This window comes from Scyliorhinus torazame, chromosome 10 (assembly GCF_047496885.1).
Source record: "Scyliorhinus torazame isolate Kashiwa2021f chromosome 10, sScyTor2.1, whole genome shotgun sequence".
Classification (NCBI taxonomy): Eukaryota; Metazoa; Chordata; class Chondrichthyes; order Carcharhiniformes; family Scyliorhinidae; genus Scyliorhinus; species Scyliorhinus torazame.
The window spans coordinates 170,771,576-170,797,196 of record NC_092716.1 but is presented as its reverse complement, the minus strand read 5'-3'; the positions used below and the strand labels follow the sequence as shown (position 1 = coordinate 170,797,196).

At 50.9% G+C, this 25,621-nt stretch overlaps 1 protein-coding gene across 3 annotated transcripts in view; it reads left to right on the top strand.

Moving 5' to 3' along the window:
* Positions 1-25,621, top strand: part of LOC140431033 (von Willebrand factor C and EGF domain-containing protein-like) — a 633,994-nt gene that overhangs the window by 357,001 nt on the left and 251,372 nt on the right. For all 3 annotated transcript variants that reach the window (XM_072518932.1, XM_072518933.1, XM_072518934.1), the window contains exons 10-11: positions 12,624-12,749; positions 14,699-14,824. In XM_072518932.1, coding sequence (XP_072375033.1) covers positions 12,624-12,749; positions 14,699-14,824 — 252 coding nt within the window. The remainder of the gene's footprint in view (positions 1-12,623; positions 12,750-14,698; positions 14,825-25,621) is intronic.

Sequence of the window (25,621 nt, the reverse complement as noted above, 5' to 3'; positions counted from 1 at the left end):
GGCATACTGGCTGGCCCGGTCCAGAGGGAAGCGGATTTAGCGGTGCGCAATGGCATATAGGGCATCTGTCGCTGCCCGGATGCACCGGTGCACCGATGTCTGCGAGATGCCGGACAGGTCCCCACTCGGTGCCTGGAATGACACCGTGGCATAAAAGGTCAGGGCCACCGTAACCTTGACGGACACGCGGTGCCAGGTGTGCCAGCAGGTGGCAGATGTGTGCCACGGTTTCCAAGCTCATCCGGAGTCTCCTCCTGCATTCCCTGTCCGTGAGGTCCTGGTACGACATCCGGGGCCGGTACACACGGGGCCTCCTCGGGTGCCTCCGTTGCCATGGTGCCGCGACGTCCTCCTCCCCCTCCTCGTGTTCCTCCTCCACCACATGCTCCCCCTGCTCCTCCTCCTCGTCCTGACAGGCGGGTGTCCCTCCAGCCTGGGCGGCTGCCGCCTGCCCCTCTGCGGCATGCTCCACTGAGGCAGCCTGCGCCGCCTCTCTGGCACGCTCCTCCTCCAGGACAACATGGAGAATAGCGGCTGCCCGCCATGGCGGCCAACATCGCTGGCTGATCAAAAAACATGACGACATGTCATCATTGCCCGTAACCCCCCTCCCCCACCCAGGTGGCATGGGTTGCATGGGTGTGACTGTTGGAGGATGGCACCTGGCCAGGCGGACAAACTCCCTTGCCCTCGCATCCCCCTCCCCCGGCACTCACCCCCGTCCCCGGCACTCAACCCCCCCCCCCCCCCATCCCCGGCACTCAAACCCCCTGTACCCGGCACTCATCCTCCCGTCCCCGGCACTCACCACCCCCCCCCCCCGTCCCCGGCACTCACCCCCCCCCCGTCCCCGCCACTCACCCCCCCCCCCCCCCCCCCCCCGTCCCCGGCACTCACCCCCCCCCGTCCCCGGCACTCATCCCCCCGTACCCGGCACTCACCCCCCCCCCCCCCCGTCCCTGGCACTCAACCCCCCGTACCCGGCACACATCCCCCCCCTCGCCGGCACTCACCCCCCCCGTCCCCGGCACTCATACCCCCGTCCCCGGCACACATCCCCCCTCTCGCCGGCACTCAAACCCCCTGTACCCGGCACTCATCCTCCCGTCCCCGGCACTCACCACCCCCCCCCCGTCCCCGGCACTCACCCCCCCCCCGTCCCCCGCCACTCACCCCCCCCCCCCCCCCCGTCGCCGGCACTCACCCCCCCCGTCCCCGGCACTCATCCCCCCCGTACCCGGCACTCACCCCCCCCCGTCCCCGGCACTCAACCCCCCGTACCCGGCACACATCCCCCCCCCTCGCCGGCACTCACCCCCCCCCGTCCCCGGCACTCATACCCCCGTCCCCGGCACACATCCCCCCTCTCGCCGGCACTCACCCCCCCCGTCCCCGGCACTCATAACCCCGTCCCCGGCACACATCCCCCCCCCCGCCGGCACTCACCCCCCCCCGTCCCCCGGCACTCACCCCCTCCCCCGTCCCCGGCACTCATACCCCCGTCCCCGGCACTCACCCCCCCCGTCCCCGGCACTCACCCCCCCCGTCCCCGGCACTCACCCCCCCGTCCCCTGGCACTCACCCCCCCGTCCCCGGCACTCACCCCCCCATCCCCGGCACTCACCCCCCATCCCCGGCACTAATCCCCCCGTCCGCGACACTCACCCCCCCCTGTCGCCGGCACTCACCCCCCCCGTCCCCGGCACTTACTCCCCCCTACCCCCCCCCCCCCCGCCCGTACCCGGCACTCATCCCCCCGTCCCCCTCGCCGGCCCTCACCCCCCCGTCCCTGGCACTCAACCCCCCCCCCCCCCGTCTCCGTCACTCACCCCCCCGTCTCCGGCACTCACCCCCCCCCCCCCGTCGCTGGCACTCACCCCCCCCCTCGCCAGCACTCACCCCCCCCGGCACTCACCCCCCCCCCGCACCGGCACTCCCTCCCCCCCCCGTCCCCGGCACTCACCCCCCCCGTCCCCGGCACTCACACCCCCCGTCCCCGGCACTCACCCCCGTCCCCGACCCCGGCACACATCCCCCCGTCCCCGGCACTCATGCCCCCCCTCGCCGGCACTCACCCCCCCTTCCCCGGCACTCACCCCCCCGTCCCCGGCACTCACCCCCACATCCCCGGCATATACCTCCCCGTACCCGGCACCTCACCCCCCCCCGTCCCCGGCACTCACCCCCCCATACCCGGCACTCACCCCCCCGTCCCCGGCACTCACCCCCCCCCCGTCCCCGGCACTCACCCCGTCCCCGACCCCGGCACACATCCCCCCGTCCCCGGCACTCATGCCCCCTCTCGCCGGCACTCACCCCCCCTTCCCCGGCACTCACCCCCCCGTCCCCGGCACTCACCCCACATCCCCGGCATATACCTCCCCGTACCCGGCACTCACCCTTCCCCGTCCCCGGCACTCACCCCCCCCCCATACCCGGCACTCACCCCCCCCGTCCCCGGCACTCACCCCCCCGTCCCCGGCACTCACCCCCCCGTCCCCGGCACTCATCCCCCCCGTACCCGGCACTCAACCCCCCCTCGCCGGCACTCACCCCCCCATCCCCGGCACTCACACCCCCCCGTCCCCGGCACTCATGCCCCCCCTCGCCGGCACTCACCCCCCCTTCCCCGGCACTCACCCCCCCGTCCCCGGCACTCACCCCACATCCCCGGCATATACCTCCCCGTACCCGGCACTCACCCCCCCCGTCCCTGGCACTCACCCCCCCATACCCAGCACTCACCCCCCCCCGTCCCCGGCACTCACCCCCCCCACCCCCGGCACTCACCCCCCCCGTCCCCGGCACTCACCCCCCCGTCCCCGGCACTCATCCCCCCGTACCCGGCACTCAACCCCCCCCTCGCCGGCACTCACCCCCCCATCCCCGGCACTCACCCCCCCCCCGTCCCCGGCACTCACCCCCCCCATACCCGGCACTCACCCCCCCGTCCCCGGCACTCACACCCCCCGTCCCCGGCACTCACCCCCCCCGTCCCCGGCACTCATCCCCCCGTACCCCGGCACTCAACCCCCCCCCTCCCCGGCACTCACCCCCCCCCGTCCCTGGCACTCATCCCCCCGTCCCCGACACTCAGCCCCCCCATTGCCGTCCCTCACCCCCCCCGTCCGCGGCACATACCTCCCCGTACCCGGCACTCACCCCCCCGTACCCGGCACTTACTCCCCCCCCCCCCCGCCCGTACCCGGCACTCATCCCGCCGTACCCGGCACTCATGCCCCCCCTCGTCGGCACTCACCCCCCCCGTCCCCGGCACTCATCCCCCCGTCCCCGGCACTCACCCCCCCCCGTACCCGGCACTCACCCCCCCCCGTCCCCGGCACTCATCCCCCCGTCCCCGACACTCAGCCCCCCCATCGCCGTCCCTCACCCCCCCGTCCGCGGCACATACCTCCCCGTACCCGGCACTCACCCCCCCCGTACCCGGCACTTACTCCCCCCCCCCCGCCCGTACCCGGCACTCATCCCCCCGTACCCGGCACTCATGCCCCCCCTCGCCGGCACTCACCCCCCCCGTCCCCGGCACTCACCCCCCCGTCCCCGGCACTCACCCCACATCCCCGGCATATACCTCCCCGTCCCCGGCACTCACCCCCCCCCCATACCCGGCACTCACCCCCCCGTCCCCGGCACTCACCCCCCCGTCCCCGGCACTCACCCCCCCGTACCCGGCACTCAAACCCCCCCTCGCTGGCACTCACCCCCCCATCCCCGGCACTCATCCCCCCGTCCCCGGCACTCACCCCCCCCCCCCCGTGCCCGGCACTCATCCCCCCGTCCCCGACACTCAGCCCCCCCATCGCCGTCCCTCACCCCCCCGTCCGCGGCACATACCTCCCCGTACCCGGCACTCACCCCCCCCGTACCCGGCACTTACTCCCCCCCCCCCTCCCGTACCCGGCACTCATCCCCCCGTACCCGGCACTCACCCCCCCCCGTCCCCGGCACTCACCCCGCCCCCGTCCCCGGCACTCACCCCCCCCGTCCCCGGCACATACCTCCCCGTACCCGGCACTCACCCCCCCCGTACCCGGCACTTACTCCCCCCGCCCCCCCGTACCCGGCACTCATCCCCCCGTACCCGGCACTCATCCCCCCCATCCCCGTCGCTGGCCCTCACCCCCCCGTCCCCGGCACTCAACCCCCCCCCCCCCGTCTACGGCACTCACCCCCCCGTCTCCGGCACTCATCCCCCCGTCGCTGGCACTCACCCGTCCCCGTCCCCGGCACTTACCTCCCGGTACCTGGGACTCACCCCACCCCGTACCCAGCACTCACTCCACCCCCTCCCCCCGTACCCGGCACTCATCTCCCCCCTTCCCCCACGCCGGCACTCACCCCCCCGTCTCCGGCACTCACCCCCCCCCCCCCCCCCCCCGTCCCCGGCACTCAACCTCCCGTCCCCGGCACTCACCTTCCCCATCCCCGGTACTCACCCGTCCCCGTCCCCGGCACTCACCCCCCCCGTCCCCCTCGCCAGCACTCCCCCGAAGCCCACCCCACCCCACTCACCCCCCCCTCCCGCCGCACACACACCCACACACACCTCTCCCCCACACACACAGACTGCGGCCATGCCATCACCTCTCCTGCGGCCACCCCCCAGGCCGTGACCTACCTCCACGCTGGACGCCGTCAACCATCAGCACTGGTTGACGCCGTTAAAAAGGTGTTTTGAATTACGCCGACGGGACTTCGGCCCATCCGGCCGGGAGAATATGGGCAGCCCCGGAGTCCATTGTCTCGCGCCTGCCCCTGTCATTCTCCGAGGTGGGCGGCGCGATTGATGCCCCGCCGACTTTTCACCCTTCGGAGAATTCGGCGGGCGGCGGGGGCGGGGTGTCGGAGAATCCCGCCCCATGTAAGGAACCTGAAATAAAAAGGAATTCTGTAAGTACACAGCAATTCAGTTAGGATTTGTGAAGTGCGGTGGCTGGCCCTGTGTGCATTCTTCAACAAAAAATTTCAAAAGGTTGGTAGAACAAAGGAGGAAGGGGAGTGCAGAAACAACAATGCCAATCTCAGGGAGAAGGTTGAAGATTGAATGACTTCAAACTCTTCCATTGAAAACTGTTAAATGATACGTAAGGTTAGACATGAGGTGATGGTGGAATTTAGAAAGGACAAACTAATTTACAAGGATAAAAGACATGGGAGAATGACATGCACAATCTAAAGGATGAGACAAAAAGGCAGGAGGGAAAAATGAAAACTGCGTATGGAATGATTTGACCTTAAAATATCTAATACTGATAGCACACTCCTGGTCACAAGAAGAGAAAAACAATCTTGAAGTTACAGGTTCCTGTCAATGTTGCACTCTGGTGAAATGTCTTTATCAAAAATGTCAACCTCATTCCCTTTCTCTGGACAACAGCGTACCTGCTCCACGTCATCACCATCATTTTGCAGTAAATTGGAATATAGTCCAAGTCCGAAGTTGCTAAAACCAATAACTGGAGTGATAAAAATGGGAACGAAAGTTGGGGTTAAGGTAGCATGCCTTGGGAAATAGACAGAAGATAATAATCTTTATTAGTGGCACAATTAGGCAGATATTCAGTGCAACAGTAGTTCATTCTGCACTTGGTGTAGAATAGACCAGTCGGTGAGCAGCAATGAATTGAAAACTTTATCTCATAAATGATTATTTTTATGTAAATAAATGTAGATTAAATTATGTAAATACATGTAAATAAAATGATGGGCAGCACAGTGGCGCAGTGGTTAGCACTGCTGTCTCACGGCGCTGAGGACCCAGGTTCGATCCCGGCCCCCGGTCACTCTCTGAGTGGAGTTTGCACATTCTCCCATGTCTGCATGGGTCTCACCCCCACAACCCAAAGAGACGTGCAGGGTTGGTGGATTAGGCACGTTAAATTGCCCCTTCAATGGAAAAAAGTAATTGGGTACACTAAATTTATTTTTAAAAAGTAAATAAAATGATAATTTACAATTATCTGGACATCCCATTTCTGAGCAGTGAGTTTAAAGGAGCAAACTATGTCAATGAAGATCCACTCTTCGTATCTAGATGCCATAATTGTGCACCAGACCTCTAACTGTCAATGAACAATAGCATGAGGGAAATGGCTAAAAAATCTTTTTATAACTCGGACATCATTACTTGCTTTCTTTCCTCCCCTATTTTACTCTCCTTTGATCCTTCCTTTCTTTTGCTCCTCTCTTTCTTTGCTGCCTCCCTACCCCATCCCACCAGCAATTTGTTCGCTTTCACTCTGGCCCCTCGTATCTCACATATGAATCAGAAAAAAACATGGAGGGTAGGTAGGAAACTCCATGGGCTGGGAAGACCTTTGGGCAGGTCAGTGAGCATGTTGGCTGATGGTGTTCATCAGCAATCCCTGTACCCCTGCACCCACGTCCTCCTGAACATTAACATTTCCAAATATCACACTTTTAAAAAGTATTCTGCTTTTCTGTTCTTGCTACCAAAGATAATAACCTGCTGTTTCCCCACCATTATACTTCACCTGCCACCTTGTTCTCCACTCACTCGGCGTGGCATACCTCTTTACAACCTCTTTGTGTCCTCACAGCTTACATTCCCACCTAGTTTTTTTTATCAACAGCAAACTTTGGTGCATTACTTTGTCCAAGCCATTAACATAGGTTGCAAAGGTACTCCACTAGTCACAGCCTGAGAACTTGAAAATGCCCTGCTTATCAAGGGTTATGGGGTGAAGGCAGAAGAATGGGGATGAGAAAGATATCAGCCATGATTGAATGGCGGAGCAGACTTGATGGGCCGAGTGGCCTGATTCTGCTCCTATGCCTTATGGCCTTATGGTCTTATCCCGACTCTTTGCTTCCAGTCCATTAATCAATCCATTATCCAGGCTAATATTAATGCTCCCAAAAATATTTACGTCATGGTGACATCTCCATGAGCAAAGATGAACATTTTATTCAGTATTAATTACATTTCATAAGGTTTTAATATTATATATTCATAGGATCCCCACAATGCAGAAGAAGGCAATTCGGCCCATCGAGTCCACACCAATCCTGCAAAGGAGCACCTTCCTCAGGCTCACGCCCTGCCCCTTCCCTGTATCCTCACCTTTTGGTCACTAAGGGGCAATTTAACATAGCCAATCCACCTAACCTGCACATTTTTGGACTCTGGGAAGAAACAGGAACACCCGGAGAAAACCCACACGGATACTGGGCGAAAGGACAAACTCCACACAGCCACCCAAGGTCGGAATTGAACCCAAGCCTCTGGTGCTGTGAGGCAACAGTGCTAACCAATGTGCCAACGTGCCACCCTCCGTGTTACTTTTCCCAGTTACTTTTTCAGCAGACGAACTAACTTCACAAATTTTGTGAACTGATTGAATTAATTTATTTTTGTTAGTAAGTTTTCCCCTTCACTTTATTACTTCTTTAGTTGCTTGGAGTTTGCCTGGCTTCACCTGGTCTGTTTTTTGCTGACTTTGTCATTTACTGCTCATATTTCCCTTCTGAATTCTGATTGGGTTTTTAAAATGACACAATTAGAAAGTGCAACAGTAAAGTGTGGCTCCAACATCAGCTCCAGATTATTGTCTTTTCTTACAGACAAGAATCATCTATTTTCTCTTTTTAACCCTGAACAGTCACTGGGGAGCACCTTCAATATGTCCATTTCTGATATGTTCACGAGATATGACTATACCAATCGATTCACTCATTATGAACCTTAACTATTGGTCTAAGGCAATTTCCAGAGGATTCTGTACAATCTACCTAGTTGTCTAGACTGCTGCAGGATTTGATTCCTGTTGGCCTTTCTTCACTTATGACTCAGCATGACATACATGATTTATGCAATATAAAACCACTTGGGGCCAAGCAGATGATGATAGACAGGGCAGGCAGCAAAAATAAACGGCCGCAAATGATCCATACAGATCTGGCTAGAAATCTAGGTTCAGACGGCAAAGCGACTAGAAACCTACATTCATATTGATAAGTGCTGAATGAATTTTAGTATACTACCAGAAATTGTGACTTGATTAAGATAGCTGTCGATTGTGATTAAGGTGGTGTTAGAAATCCAGGTTAGGACCACAATACCATTAAAAACCAGTGTTCATGCAAAGGCAGTGGCGAGATTGTAGATACGCAGGGCGGGATTCTGTGATCCTGAGGCTAAGTGTTGACGCTGTCGGAAACGCCGTCGCGTTTCTCGACGGCGTCAACACGGCCCCAGGATCATCAATTTTGGCCACTACAGGGGGCCAGCATGGCAGTGGAATGGGTCACGCCACTCCAGCTGCTGATCCCGGCGTCAAATGGGTGCGGCGGGATCCGCACATGCGCAGTGGCACCGGCGCCAGTGCACGCATGTGCAGTGGCATCCTTCAAAGCGCCGGCCCCGACGCAACATGGCGCAGAACTACAGGGGCCGGCATGGAAGAAAGGAGGCCCCCAACCAGAGAGGCTGGCCCGCTGATCGGTGGGCCCCGATCGCGGGCCAGGCCACATCGGAGGCCCCCCCCACACAGGCGGCCCCCGACCGTCCACGCTGAATTCCCACCCCGGCTGAGAGCAGGCGTGGATGGCGCTGGCGGGACTCGACTTTTTTTCAATGGCTGCTCGGGCCGAGAATCGGCGGGCCGGCCACGTAGAGCAGCCGCTGACCGGCGTCGGGGCGGCATGAAGCGATTCGCGCCGGTCGCGGGGTTTCTCCAGCCCGGCCCCAGGCTGAGAAAATCCCGCCCGCAGTATTTATTCCTTTTGATGCATTAAGGATATAGCTGTTTTGTGGGAACTTGCTGTGTGCAAATTATTTTTTTGTTTCCTACATTACGATAGAACGGTACTTAAGGGCAACATGGTAGCACAGTGGTTAGCACTGTGGCTTCACAGCGCCAGGGTCGCAGTTTCGATTCCTGGCTGGGTCACTGTGTGTGCAGAGTCTGCATGTTCTCCCCGTGCCTGCATGGGTTTCCTCCGGGTGCTCCGGTTTCCTCCCACAGTCCAAAGATGTGCAGGTTAGGTTGATTGGCCATGATAAATTGCCCTTGGTGTCCAAAAGGTTAGGAGGGGTTACAATTGAAAAGTACGTAATTGGCTGTAATGTGCTTTGAGATATCCTGGGGTCATGAAATGTGCGATATTAATGCACATTTGATTAAAATCAAAATTGGTATACCCCTGCTTGTATGGTTATGGTGGTCATTGATGAAGCTCAGGGAGCAGACATTTTCAATTCTAAACGAGGGGTTGGAAACAGATCAGTCCCATAACCTGTCTGGATAATTCAAAACTGATTTTTAAAGATCTGGATCCAAGCACGAATCATAGATAAATGTCCTTTAAAGTTTCAGAAGATTGCAGTGTTGTGATATAGGTCTGTTGGTGAATGTTTTGATTTTATGGAAGTTTTTCTGGGAGAATCGAAGGGATTGTACATCCCCATGGTTACACGATTACAAAGTCCTCTTTAGCCCAGACCAGTTTACCTATGGATGTAGCTGTTTGAAATCAGCTATTGTCCTGGGTTAAATCCATTGGGGTAAGGCCTGCAGACACCCTTCATCCCAAGTCTGTTTGTCTCAGGTCACCCCTCCATGTACATGATGCATTGCAGAAACTCACCAAGGCTCCTCAGGCAGCAACTTCCAAACCCACTACCATTTGGAAGGACAAGGGTGGCAGATGCCTGGGAACACCACCACTTGGAAGTTCTCCTCCAAGTCACTCACCATCCTGACTTGGAAATGCATGGCTGTTCCTGCACTGTCGCTGGGTCAAAATCCTGGAACTCCCTCCCTCATAGCACAGTGAGTGTACCTACACCACATGGACTGAAGCAGTTCAGGAAGGCTGCTCACCACCACCTTCTCAAGGGCAATTAGGGATGGAAAACTAGCCAGTGAAGCCCACATCCCGTAAAAATTAATTTTTAAACAAAGTTGACTGTCTTTTTCTATCCTGATGTACAACCCATAATTATTTGATTCTGATATGTATGATATGTGCTATTTTCCTGGAAGATCCTGGTTAAATGTTGTTGTTGGGGAACCAAGTTACATCAAAAGAATTCTTGGTTGACTGAGGTGGTCAGAGATGGCTGGGGTGAGGCCTAGGTCGTGATGGCAGTTTCACTGGTGAGCAGGCGAACATTTCAGCAGTGCCATTGGCGTTGAGATGATGGCTGCCATTGGAGTGAAGTTGTGGATGGTGGTCTCAGCTCCATGGCACAGATTATTTGTGCTCACATTGATGAACTAAGATATCCTAAAGAGAATGGATGAAGCGGAGAAGAGAATCCTGCCAGTCGTGGGGCAGTTTCCTCGGTGGGGCTCACCTTCAGAATTTTGAAATCTGGCTGCATGGTATGTAGAACATCCTGGTTGATTCAAGGAGATGGGGCCAAAGAAGGAGTATTTGTGCACCTGGTCTCCCAAGGTGAGCGGGGGATGAGTTCCGTGCCGAATTTGGAACTGGCTGTCATGCTTTCACATTCTCGATTTGAAGGTTGGCCGTTTTGAGTTCGATGGAGCACATTGTATCCGGTCTTCATGGGCTGGCATTGATAGGAGACCCCAACCACTAGTCTTATTTTTCCTTGTTCTCTGAGTTGGTCAAGAAGGGTTGGAGGTGGCCGGACATGATGGGTCTTCGCCACCCATCGGGATCTAGGTGGATGGTTCATCATTTAGTGGCTGTCACCCGAGGTGCCCCCTTTTGAGGGCTCTTGGACTACTGTCTTTAACATTTTCTTTCGCTGGGATGTGGTATCCTGTTGGCTGCGGGACCGGAGTGTGAATTTGAGTGCGTCGGTTCAGCGTTGTTGGAGTCTTTCTTCGGTTGGAGGTCAAGCTGGATGGAGGAGTAGGTTACCCTAGGGGCTCCCAGATGTCCACCTTCTTGAGGCTAGGGCTACCCTGGGGGCAGGGGTTGGGGGGGGGGAGGGGTGCAGGGGGCAGTATCCTGTTTCTAATGAGGTTATGCTGCTCTGTTCATGGTATCCTTTTTGCGAAAATACTTTGCCATACCATGTTGGACGTCTATTGACTAATCCTGGTGTTCCTCTTCTCTAGGGTTTCCTCCCTTACAGTAGATGAGGTGCTGATACAGGCTGTAATTTGTTATATTTGGTTCCAAGGGGTGTCTCTTAACCTGGCGGGAGGAGGGGAGTTGTATTTTATTGTGAGATACCCAGTTGATAGGTGGCATGACGATTATTCTTCTCCTTGTTGATGGGGTTTCCTTGGTGGAAAATTATTTACGTTTTCCTGTGATGGTGGGGCCTGAACGGTTCCTCGGATGTGGCTAGAGAGGAGTGAGGTCTGTTGTGTTGTGAATCTTGGCATAGCGTAAGAATCCTGGCATACTGGCTCCTGTGTACGAGAGTCTACACTGCCAAGTCTTGTACCAATGGCTGTATCCTGTTGTTCCCATTTTTCTGGGGTATCCTTCCTTTGCTTGGAGGTCTTGGGATGCTGAGTTAGGTCCTGATTGGTTGGTTATTTTACCCCATAAGGGTTCCAGTATATTGTGTAGCTCTGACTTTGTTGTCCTGTGGGGGAAGGCATGCACCATGGTGGCATGTGCCAACGGTTTTAATCTGTTATTCTGAGACTTCCAGCTCATTTTGGGATCCTTTTATTCTTTCATTTTTCGTATGTAAGGAGATGCCAACTACAGCAATCAGAATGATTGACAATCTGAGCCAGTTAAATGAATATTTGCTGGTCTTCTCTATGTTTATGTGGAACAATGATCATTCTGTACTGCACTAGATTTTGGGGATTTGTTGTGTCTTGAGGTTAAATGTGAAATACCTGCAGATGTTCTGAAGTATTTTTCTTTGTGTTGGAGTTAAAGAATTATTAACTGGCTCCTGCAAAGGTCAAGGCAGGTCTCATGTCCTAGAAACATACATTATAATGTGTCACTGGTGCCTCTGGTATAATTGGAGTTGGGGGAAGTATGTTTTGCTACCCCCCAAACGGGACATGATAATCTTTTCCGAAATTTCATTGGTTGTATGAGCAATCGCTACACATGAAGGCTTTACCATGTTTTTATGGCTTTATCCTCCTCTCCCCCATTCTCTAGTTTGTCAGTTCATTGATTTTCCTTACATAAAAGGAAGCACCAAGTTTAATGCTTAAGCTGAACGAACTGTGTTGGTGTTCCCCTGTATTTTTCTGCATTCATGTACAGGAAAGCATTTATGCTGTACTGCGCTAGTTTTGAGGGTTTGTTGTGTTATTTGTAAAAATGGAAAAACTCTAATAAAAAATAATATAAAGAACTGGCCTACCAGCATTTAAACAGAAGAATCTGTTTAATTTATATGCCTTCACTGGAGGCTGCATTAACTTTCTTGAGGTTGAACTTATTTTTAATGTTGTTAATCATGTTTGATAAACCTAATTTCATGTTGTTGTGATTTGATAAGGCAACCCCAATTAAATTCTCCTGAATATGTAACATATGAACCCCTTACCTCTCCACACACCCGTGCGCATACACTCACCATAGCCACTGAACAAAACGGCTATATTGTACCCTCTTTAATTATCACAAACTTTAAAGGCAGTGCTTGATATGACATTGCTGATTTGTGTCTTTAACAGATTGGGATGAATGCTCAGACAACAGTCAGAGAATCTGCCAGCAAACATGTACTAACACAGTAGGGAGCTTCTTTTGTTCCTGTGACAATGGCTATTCGCTTGCTGTTGATGGTCTATCCTGTAAAGGTATGTTACAAGATGGGGGCCTATGATAAATAGTCAGAACAGTCCAATCCTTGGTGAGGTGCACAGCTCAGCAAAAACATTACAGTATAGTAATGTGTTGCGCATGCCTTTCATGTCTGTCGCACTTTTGCCATCACATTTTCTTAGTTATGACAAATAAAAGAACAACTATTCAAATGTGAAGACATCAGAATGTACAAACTAAAAGCAAGGAAAACAGTTATAAGCTACATGAAAAGCAATCCTGATTGACCACAGTAAGATGTCTCACAACACCAGGTTAAAGACCAACAGGTTTGTTTCGAATCACTAGCTTTCGGAGCACGACTCCTTCCTCAGGTGAATCTGAAGGAGCCGCGCTCCGAAAGCTAGTGATTCGAAACAAACCTGTTGGACTTTAACCTGGTGTTGTAAGACTTCTTACTGTGCTCACCCCAGTCCAACGCCGACATCTCCACATCCTGATTGACCAGTCAGAATTACCTTCCAAAATGTTTTGAAAAAATGAACAATGAAATTGCAAAATGTTTTGAGAATAGTTTAACAAGGGCAGTTGAAATTTTAAATGTAAAACTAAAAACGCAAAATGACATCTTACAGTAACAAGCAAACATTTAGCCATTGGGCTATCTTTTATGTGGCCATTAATAACTTCAATGAATTTATTTCCTTGGTAGCCTCAAAGGCCTAGGCTTATGGATGATGTAGCCATTTGGTAGTACAGGACTCGAACATTGCTGAGACAGACACACCGTTGAACTTTCTGCCTTGCACCCATCAGGGCAATTTGCAAGAATAACAAATTGAAAAGGAAACAATTTATACTTTGTAAGAAAAGAATGCCAATCAGTTGGCAAGTGGATTCTGGTAGGTAGAGGTATTGCCATGGAGAATGCACCAGTTAACTGATGACTGACAGCTAACTGCCAAGCTTTGTTTAAATTTGAACCTAGCAGGCTGACTCTGGTCGAGGCATTTTTCTGTCACCTATTTTGTTTCGTAGAAAAAGGCGCAAAGTGTGTAAATGTTCCTTCTGTCTGCAAAGGACAGGGCCCTGTATGTGAATATCTGTAGCTTCTCGCCCCTATATGTGAGCTACACTGCGAGGCTGACTGATAATATTAAATTGGTTGACAGTGTGATTCTTAACAGACTCAGGACTGTTTAGCAAATGTTGTCCAAACGCGGAATCACATCTAATATGTAATATTTGTATGCTTGGTCTAGGGATAGCGCGGGACTGTGGAGTTGAGGAGATCAACCTGATCTTGTGGAATCATAGAGTGGGCTTGAAGGGCCAGATGACCTAGCATCCTGCTCTTATTTCTGAAGTTATTACAACATTAACCTTGTAAATTTTAATGGCTGTTATAGTAAATGTTAAGTGTTAATTAATGTATTAATTGTTATTTATTGTGTTAAAAGTTATTATAATTTAGATCTTGCTGTGCATAAATTGGCTGCTGTCTTCCCTACGTTACTATCGTGATTTCACTTCAAAAATACTTCATTATTGTACAACAGTTTGGGATATCCTGAGATTCTGAAAGGTCTCACATTAATGAGTTTGAATGATTATTGAAGTAAATGCTGATAATTTGAGTAGTGGTGTTGCTTCGTGTTAGTGTTTACCGTGGCCTGTGTGGATTAATACTGTGAATGCTAATGATTATTTTGGAAGTGTTAATTGCTGCAGTAACTGTTGGTGTTTAGCATTGTTAATTATAAATAATTTTTATGTGCTGTGTTAGTGGTTATTTCGCTAAATGTTAATTATCAGTGTATTAGTTTAACAAGATTGATGGCTAGTGTGGTGAGTACTCATAATTAGCATTATTACAGGAATAATTGACGATAATGTGTAGTAAATGCTAATTTTTGATGTTGTCTGTAGTAGTGGTTACATCTCTGAATATAATGACATTTTCTGTGCTTTTCTGTGACTTTAGATGTAGATGAGTGTGAAATACATGGGCACACACTCTGTGAGCACCGATGCATTAATACTATGGGGAGTTTCAAGTGCATATGCCCCCTCGGCTACGGGTTGCTCACCGATGGACAGAGGTGTGTAGGTATGTGGCTACTCCTATTTCCTACTTCACAAAGCACAGTGTGGTGCTACAATGCTCTCTTTCATAAAATGACCGAAAACCTGTCACAACAATTAGCCTCGAGCATTTACTAGTTTGAATATGGTGCATTCAAATTATTCTCATGACCAATTCAATGCAACAACTGCTGTAATGAATCCATCCGCCACACTCTTGGACTTGATCATCTCAAGGCCAGAAAAGCAGCTATTAGGTTCAGCTTCAATATGGAAATCTGAGGCTGATGGTACTCCAATTTGTAATCACAGGAAATACTGCTGAGATTCTCAGAGAAATAACTCTAAAGAACAATCATGCAATCGTTCAGTTCCATTCAATCTGGGAATTACTTGACCCTGAATCTCCAGGTAATGAAGAGAAAAGACTCAGATTGGTGCCTTTACTGATGAGACTCCCTAACTGTGCTTGTCAAAAGATATCCTGGGCGTCATTCTCCGACCCCCCGCCTGGTCGGAGAATGGCCGTTGGCCGCCGTGAATCCCGCCCCCGCCCCCGCCGAAGTCTCCGGTACCGGAGATTGGGCGGGGGCGGGAATCGGGCCGCGCCGGTTGGCGGGACCCCCCATTCAATTCTCCGGCCCGGATGGGCCGAAGTCCCGCCCAGAAATTGCCTGTCCCGCCGGCGTAAATCAAACCTGGTATTTACCGGCGGGACTAAGCGGCGTGGGCGGGCTCCGGGGTCCTGGGGGGGGGCGGGGCGATCTGACCCCGGGGGGTGCCCCCACGGTGGCCTGGCCCGCGATCGGGGCCCACCGATCCGCGGGCGGGCCTGTGCCGTGGGGGCACTCTTTCCCTTCGACCTCCGCTACGGCCTCCACCATGGCGGAGGCGGAAGAGACTCTCCCCACTGCGCATGCGCGGGAAACTTTCCGCGGCCGCTGACGCTCCCGCGCATGCGCCGGGAAACTGTCAGCGGCCGCTGACGCACCCGCGCATGCGCCGCATTTCCGCGCCAGCTGGCGGGGCAACAAACGCCATTTCCACCAGCTGGCCCTCAATGTTGGGACTAGGCCACCAAAGATGCGGAGCATTCCGCATCTTTGGGCCGGCGCGATGCCCGTCTGATTGGCGCCGTCTTTGGCGCCAGTCGGCGGACATCGCGTCATTGGGGGAGAATTTCGCCCCCTATTTCTGGTATTAGTAACAAGAATATCAGGAAGTCTTGAAATCCAAAATAAAACTCGCCAATCGCAACTGGGCAGGCAAAATCTGAGAGTGCTAATAAATATTTTGCATATAATTGCGATGAAGTGTTGCCACGGTATTACACCACGGTCGGAATATGCTGCTGTTTGCTGCCACTGAATGTTATGGGTTCTTGGATGTCTCAATGAGATCTTATGACTTGTATATTTAAATATGAACTGCTAGTTGTTAGTCTTTCAGTATTCACAGATCCCAGGTTACTATCATGCTTGCTTCTGTTCACCGTGCAGGCTGGCTTCCTTAGAGTGGTGCCCCAGACTGTTCTTTCCCTGTAGTCTCTTCCCATGTGATTCTCTACATCATACTGTGGGCGGTGCCATTCTCCAGTCCCATGTTAACCCACGCCCTGCTGAGCACCTTTAGATTACAATGGCATGCAGGCATGATATGACAACAATTACCTTTCTTCCTAGATTCTAGTTGTCATGCTTTCAACACTTATTGTTTCTATTATGGATATTATTATATTAGTAGCTAGTGAGGCTGCTGCAAACATTGGTATACAGATGATTGCAAACATTACCTCTCTGATTTCACTCAATGCTTGTTCAGTCATTCTAAATTCACCATCTATAGTGGACTGCTCCATTTGGCATCTGCAAAATAGCCGAGGCCCCTCAGTGGTGGCCTATTTGGGTCAAAGTTTAAAAAATGACAGTCGACTGCTGGGCCTCTTCCTCTGCTGGAATGTCAGCTTGTACTGATGTAAGTACAAATGATGAAAACTGTTTCTGACAATATAATAGTATTTTCATTTGAGTTTAAGTGATGGATTAGGGTCTGCAAACCAAATTTAAAATGAAGCACTGCAGTGAGAACCCTGGACCACCTCTATCCAACAGACCTCAGAGCCCGTGCCAAAGACTGAAACTATTGAACAGTTTCAGTCAAGCCAGATGTTTCCAACCTCTGGTACTCTGAATGATATTTAATTCTCTATTTTACTTGGGTTTTCTGTCTCTGTTTTGATAAAAGTGAGAGCTTGGAATCATACCGATGTCTCCACTTGTGGCTGTGGAAGCACAGTAGTAAGATTTTGCTTTGTGTGCCAGTCAGATATGCACCTTCGATATGTGTTTGTGAAGGTGGCAGAGAGTACATTTTGGTGAAGTACCAGGATAACCTTGTGTCAAAATGAAGAAAGAACAAAAAAATGGAGAGAGATAGTGGACTGGATTTAATGCAGCTGTTGCTAACTTTTGGTTCGTTCAATTGGCTCTGTTTTATAACCTTTGCTCTAGAGTCGCCAGGTATCTTTATGATACCGCCACGAGGTTCAAGTTCAAGTAATGATCAATAACTCAATACACCAATTAGTAAGATTCAAATCAAAACACATTTAGTATACACAGTAAATCGCTACTCATGCATAAACTCTACTTTCTAGGCTATTTCTATAATTAACAGGCCTATACTTAGCTTTGGACTGGCCCACCAGGTCAGGGGAACAAATGGCCTTTCGTTCAGATCCTGAGTCTGCAGGATCCAAAAGCTGGTATGGACTGGTAGCTAGGAGCGCCTATCTCATAGCGAGCATTGACTTGAGACTTACTTGGTTGGAGGCAACACGACAGGTCACTCTCAAGGGTTGGTTCAAGTTGCTGAGTGACCCTGCCAAAGAAGGACGATTTGAACTTGGGGGCTTTACTTTATAGTCCCCAGGGGCTTCCCGCCCTTCGGGGCTGACCCCGTACCTGGTTCTAAGTGATTGGACTACTTACCGATCACTTGGATCAATTTCTCCAATGCTGGAGCGGTTCCCTGATCGCTGGGCGGTCCTAAGTGTCCGTTGGCCTTCCTTTGTCTTGGCTCCTGCTGGTGCCGAGGAGTTTGCCTTGGCTTTGTTTCCTTAACTGTAGCCATTGTGCCTGGGAATCGCACATTATTATGTAGATGGCTGCTACATTACTATGCAGATGGCTGCTGGTTTCAGTGCTGTCTGGTTCCTTACAGGTCTCAATACACATGATTTCTGTATTTGCTAGTCTTTGCCTGTGTTGGCTGAATTTCCCTTCAGCCTTTGCGGTTCTCCATTTTAAGTCGGAAAGTGGCCAACTCAGGTGGCTACACAGCCCAATGCATTGGGAAATATGGCAGCTGATCCCACTTAATCTGGGAAGGCCCCACATCAGTCTCTTCGCGGTGACAAAACCCCTCCCATTTAAGTGGGACGACAGATGGTTGACAGTTCTTGATGAGTGTAATTTTCGCCATTGAGGACCTCAATCATGGGGAAAGCTCGAAGATGGCCACTTAAATTGCTGAAGTTAACAAAATGCAGTGAAGTGCATTGGACTGCATCTTGGTGAAGGCTTCAGGGCATGTGCAGCTATTGTCTGCCGGCATATGCAGAGCTTGCATGTGACAATAAGTTGATGTCAGCAACCTAATTTTGGAGCTCAACATTCCAGCTGATATCCCTCTTTACCAAGCACAGCTCACATGCATTAAGCAGGAGAAAGAATCCTCCGCCAGCTCTATTTAAAGGAATCATTAACTACTTACAGGTTAATTGCTAGTTAAATTCTTCTGGTTGTTGCTGTAATTCTACAAGTGTCTGGTGCTTCTTTAGTTGCTACAAGTTGCAAAACTCTACGTGAAGTGTGACAGGTGCTTGTTGATTTTTGGATGGATTCCAATTGGAATCAACCCAATTCACTGGTAATTCATTTTAACTCTCAGGTTTCGAACGAGACGTTAAACCCACAAGGGTAAGGCGAGACTCTTCAGATATAAAGAAAAATATAAATTAGTACGGAGTTGTAATAGAGAACCATGCAATTATAATATAGAATCACACCGAAATATAGAAGAATCATATAACTGTGCAATCAAACCTTCTCATAAGTATCATGCTCTGTCTTCTTTCTATGCTTTAACTAATTTCAAGTAGATAACCAAAAGAACATAAGGATACTCGTCATATCCAAAAGACCTCTTATGACTTTCGATGGGTGATCAGTTCCATGAAACGTGCATCTTCTTCCTTCTTTTGGATAACTATCTTCAATCCGAACATGGCTAACTAATGGTGTCCCTGAAGATGGGATTTTTAACCTTTGAAACATAAGAACATGGGAATTAGGAGCAGAAGCAGGCAATTCAGCCCTTCGAGCCTGCTCCACCATTCAATCAGTTCATAGCTGATCTCTTCCTGGTCCAAATTAACCTCCCTACCTGTTTCCCATATCCCTTTAACCCGTTTTAAAAAAAAATCAGAAATATATCTATTTCCCTCTTGAAGCCATTTAATGATTTGGACTCCACTGCACCATGGGGTTCCACAAATTTACTACCCTCTGCGAGAAGTAGTGCCTCCTCATCTCCGTTTTAAATCTATTGCCTCTCAACCTATATCTGCGACCTCTTGTTCTAGCCCAGAGGAGGGAGCATTTGGTCTACATTTACTTTGTCAGTCCTTTTTCGCATTTTTTACACCTCAAAGAACAAAGAACAATACAGCACAGGAACAGGCCCTTCGGCTCTCCAAGCCTGAACCGGTCAAAGCCAGTACTTTGATCAGATCCCTTCTCATCCTTCTAAACTCGAGCGAGTATAAGCCCAAACGGTTTAATCTCTCCTCTTACGTCAACCCCTTCATCCCCGGAATCAATCTGATGAACCTCCTCTGAATTGCTCCTAAAGCCATCATATCCTTCCTCAAATAAGGAGACCAAAACTGGACACAATATTCCAGATGTGGTCGCACCAACACCCTGTACAATTGCAACAACATTTCTCTTTTATACTCCATTTGGGGAAGGTTCAACACCCGCCCTCTGCACGTGACAATGGGATCTTGTCACCCATTGATTGACCGATATTTTCTTTAATTTAGTTTGATTGGTCCTTGTCCATTTTGCGTCGTTAATCTTGATCATAGAACAATGAACTTGTTCAATATGTTCTTTTAATCTTATTTTAGCCATGCAACTTTATATTTTGTAAGACTTTTGGTTTCTAAAGTTTCTTCTTATCAGATTTGAATACATTTTTGCAGCTATTTTGTCATTACACTTTCAGTTAAGTTTTGTAAGAAGACTTTGTATTCAACATAAAATCTCTTTTGGAACATACATAGCCTGTGGAAGTTTAAAGACCAATCTTGTGGTAAAACTACTAATTCACTAATAGTTACTAAATTATAACTGAGGCTCAATCTTAGTTCCTGGGCTGTGGTCCAACTATTTGTATGAATTGATGGATCAAGGTCTTACTGCCAATGGTCTTTTTCTGTTGTTTCCATAGTCACGTACATTCCAACATTGCAGATCTGTCTTATTTGAAACTACTAAAGAAATATAATTAATAACCTTAATTTAAAGGTAAGGACAAAAGAATGTAATAAGTTATGTACCTATAAAAGGTGACCTAATAATAGAAATTTAGGAACATAGAAAATAGAAGCAGGCAGAGGCCATTCGGCCCTTCGAGACTGCTCCGCCATGCATTATGATCATGGCTGATCAGCAAGTTCAATACCTTGATCCCGCCTTCCCCTCATATCCCTTGATCCCTTTAGCCTCAAGAGCTATATCTAATTCTTTCTTGAAATTATACATCATTTTGGCATCAACTACTTCCTGTGGAGCGAATTTCACAGATTTACCACTCTCTGGGTGAAGAAATTTCTCCTCACCTCAGTCCTAAAAGCTTTAGCCCTTATTCTCAAACTATGACTCCTAGTTCTGGACTCCCCCACCATTGGGAACATTCTTTCTGAATCTATCCTGTCTAATACTGTTAGGGCGGCATGGTAGCACAGTGGTTAGCACTGTTGCTTCACAGCAGCAGGGACCCAGGTTCGATTCCCGGCTTGGGTCACTGTCTGTGCGGAGTCTGCGCACATTCTCCCTGTGTCTGTGTGGGTTTCCTCCGGGTGCTCCGGTTTCCTCCCACAAGTCCAAAAAGACATGCTTGTAGGGTGAATTGGACATTCTGAATTCTCCCTCAGTGTACCCGAACAGACGCCGTAGTGTGGCGACTCGGGGATTTTCACAGTAAACCTCATTGCAGTGTTAATGTAAGCCTGCTTGTGACCCAAATAAAGATTATTATTGTAGAATTTTAAAGTTTCCATGAGATCTCCTCTCAGTCTTCTAAACTCCAATGAATATAATCCTCAGCAAGTCAGTCTCTCCACATATGACAGTCCCGCCATCCCAGGAATCAGCCTGGTAAACCTTCGCTGCACTCCCTTCATAGCAAGAATATCCTCCCTCAGATAGGGACACCAAGACAAAGACTAATTTATTCCAACTTTTTGATTCCTGTCTGATAACCAGTTTTCTATCCACCTCAAGACACTACCCGTAATCACATGCACTTTAACTTTACATATTAACAGGCTATGTGAGAACTTGTCGAAAGCCTTCTGGAAGTCTAAGTAAACCACATCCACTGCTGCTCCCTGGTCAACTCTTACTAGTTAAATCTTCAAAGAATTTCAGTAGATTTGTCAAGCATGACTTTCCTTTCGTAAATCCAAGCTGACTTTATCTGATTGCACCACTGCTTTCCAAATGCTGTGCTCTGAAATCCTTGATAATGGACTCCAGCAACTTCCCTACTACCGACGTTAGGCTCACTGGTCTATCGCTCTCTGTTTTCTCTCTACCTCCCTTTTTGAATAACAGGGTTACATTCGCTACACTCCAATCTGTAGGATCCATTCCAGAGTCCAAAGAATTTTGGAAAATGACCACAAATGGATCTATCATTTCTGGGGCCATTTTGTTAAGTACTCTAGGTTGGAGAATATCAGGCCCTGGAGATTTATCCGCCTTCAATCCCATTAATTTCACCCAAAACATTTCTTTACTAATACTAATTTCCTTCAGCTCCTCACTAAAACTTTGTTTCTCAGAACTTCCGGTACATTATTCATGTCTTCCTTTGTGAAGACAGAAGCAACGTACTCTTAATGATAAGGGTTGTGGTAAACCACTGTTACTGTATTGTATATATTGTTTGTTGTCTCTGCTGGTTCCGCCTGTGGCTCCTCCCCTCAGGCTCTGTATAAAGGTTGCCGACCACTGGCCCTGCCCCAGTTCAGGATCAGTTGCCAGCAGGTTCTCGTTTAGCTTATTAAAGCCACAGTTTTGTTCCACAACTTGTCTTTGTTATAACTGATGTCTCATCAATTTAATAAGCTAAACGATTAAGATGGATGCATCACTCAAGCCTGATCGCCTGGAACTGGACCCCCAAGCACCCGACACCACTGCGCTATTCGAGCACTGGCTAAGCTGCTTCGTAGCTTACCTCGAATCTGCCGTCGACGCCGTCACCGACATCCACAAGCTTTGAGTCCTCAACACCCGGGTAAGCCCGCAGGGTTTCCTCCTTATCAGGGATGCTGCCTTGTATGCTGAGGCGATAACGCTGATGAAGGGGCAGTATGTAAAGGCAGGAAATTAGGTGTACGCTAGGCATCTCCTTGCCACGAGGCGTCAACGCCCCGGAGAATCGCAAGCCGAATTCCTGCATGCCTTGCGGGTACTCGGCCAGAACTGTAGTTGTCTGGTGGTATCGGATGTCCAGCACATGGAGCTGCTGATCAGGGACGCCTATGTCGCTGACATAAAATCTAACTACATCCGCCAGCGCCTGCTAGAAGGGGGTACACTCGGCCTCCAAGAGTCAGTGCAGCTCTCGAGTTCGCTGAAAGTGGCCTTCCATAACATGGATGCTTTCGCCTCTGACCACGCGGCACTCTCGTGGACGTCGTGGGCACCGTCATCACCTTATTCGGGTGCGTCGCAAGCCTGTGCCACGCATCAATCCGCCAACTCCGGAGGTCCGAGATGCTACTTCTGTGGCTAGGGTAAGCACCCCAGAGAACGCTGCCGAGCACGGAGAGCGATCTGCAACGGGTGCGGAAAGAAGGGCCACTTCACCAAAGTCTGCCAGGCCCGACCGGTTCCTAAAGTTTCCAGACCCAGCAGCAGCAGCGCTGCAAGTTGCCTGTCTGGACTGCCCCCATCGACCACGTCATCTGCCACGTGTGACCCGTGGGTGCCGCCATCTTCGACGCCACCTGCCACGTGCGACCCGTGGGGGCCTCCATCTTCGACGCCACCTGCCACGTGCGAACCGTGGGGGCCGCCATCTTCGATGCCACATGTGACCTGTGGAGGCCGCCATCTTCGACGGCACCCGCCACGTGCGACCCATGGGGACCGCCATCTTGGAATCACCCCGCCACCTCCCAAACCCCTGCTCACCCAGTTGTACGCTAGCCTCCGCTACTCTCGAGCAGCCCACCCACCTTCCGAAGCTCGCCTCCATCACCCTCGACCAGTCTCGACCTCATCACCTCACTAAATCCATGATGGCCGTGCGGATCAATGGGCACGAGACAACCTGCCTCTTCGACTCTGGGAGCATTGACAGCTTCATCCACCCAGATACGGTAAGGCGCTGCTCCCTCCCAATTTTACCCGTGACCCAGAAAATCTCCCTGGCTTCCAGATCACATTCCGTGGAGATCCGGGGGTACTGTGTCGCAACCCTTTCAGTACAGGGCGTAGAGTACGCTAATTTCAAGCTCTACATCCTCCCTCATCTCTGCGCTGCCCTATTACTGGGTCTTGCTTTTCAGTGCCACCTCCGAAGCCTTACCTTGATGTTCGGTGGACCCCTGCACCCCCCTCACTGTCTGTAGCCTCGCAACCCTTAAGGTCGCTCCACCCTCGCTCTTCGCTAACTTCACCCCGGACTGTAAGCCTGTCGCCACTAGGAGCAGACGATACAGTGCCCGGGACAAGGCCTTTATCAGGTCAGAGGTCCAGCGACTCTTCCGGGAAGGGAACATAGAGGCCAGTACCAGCCCCTGGAGAGCCCAAGTGGTGGTCACCAAGACTGGGGAGAAGCACCGGATGGTCATCGACTACAGTCAGACGATCAACCGGTACACGCAGCTCGATGCGTAACCCCTTCCCCGCATATCTGATATGGTCAATCAGATTGCGCAGTATCGAGTCTTCTCCATTATTGACTTGAAGTCTGCGTACCACCAGCTCCCTATCCGCCTGGAGGACCGTCAATACCCTGCCTTCGAGGCAGATGTCCGTCTCTGCCACTTCCTCAGGGTCCCCTTCGGCGTCACCAATGGGGTCTCGGTCTTCCAACGAGTGATGGACCGAATGGTTTACCAGTACGGGCTGCGGGCCACGTTCCCGTATCTGGATAATGTCACCATCTGCGGCCATGACCAGCAGGACCATGACGCTAACCTCTGACATTTCCTCCACACCGCTGATCTCCTTAACCTCACATATAATAAGGAGAAATGCATTTTCCGCACAACCCGCCAAGCCATCCTTGGCTATGTGGTGGAAAACTGGAACCTAGGGCCCGACCCCGACCACATGCGCCCCCTCCTGGAACTTCTACTGCATCAAGGCAGATATTGCCAAAGCCGCAATGCACGCAGTAGACGGGTCCATCCAGTTCCAGGTGGAGAACATAAGATCATAAGAACATAAGAACTAGGAGCAGGAGTAGGCCATCTGGCCCCTCCAGCCTGCTCCACCATTCAATGAGATCATGGCTGATCTTTTGTGGACTCAGCTCCACTTTCCGGCCCGAACACCATAACCCTTAATCCCTTTATTCTTCAAAAAACTATCTATCTTTAGCTTAAAAACATTTAATGAAGGAGCCTCTACTGCTTCACTGGGCAAGGAATTCCATAGATTCACACCCCTTTGGGTGAAGAAGGTCCTCCTAAACTCAGTCCTAAATCTACTTCCCCTTATTTTGAGGCTATGCCCCCGAGTTCTGCTTTCACCCGCCAGTGGAAACAACCTGCCCGCATCTATCCTGTCTATTCCCTTCATAATCTTATATGTTTCTATAAGATCCCCCCTCATCCTTCTAAATTCCAACGAGTACAATCCCAGTCTACTCAACCTCTCCTCGTAATCCAACCCCTTCAGCTCTGGGATTAACCTAGTGAATCTCCTCTGCACACCCTCCAATGCCAGTACGTCTTTTCTCAAGTAAGGAGACCAGAACTGAACACAATACTCCAGGTGTGGCCTCACTAACACCTTATACAATTGCAGCATAACCTCCCTAGTCTTAAACTCCATCCCTCTAGCAATGAAGGACAAAATTCCATTTGCCTTCTTAATCACCTGTTGCACCTGTAAACCAACTTTTTGCAACTCATGCACTAGCAGACCCAGGTCTCTCTGCACAGCAGCATGTTTTAATATTTTATCATTTAAATAATAATCCCTTTTGCTGTTATTCCTACCAAAATGGATAACCTCACATTTGTCAACATTGTATTCGATCTGCCAGACCCTAGCCCATTCACTTAGCCTATCCAAATCCCTCTGCAGACTTCCAGTATCCTCTGCACTTTTTGCTTTACCACTTATCTTAGTGTTGTCTGCAAACTTGGACACATTGCCCTTGGTCACCAACTCCAAATCATCTATGTAAATTGTGAACAGTTGTGGGCCCATCACTGATCCCTGAGGGACACCACTAGCTACTGATTGCCAACCAGAGAAACACCCATTAATCCCCACTCTTTACT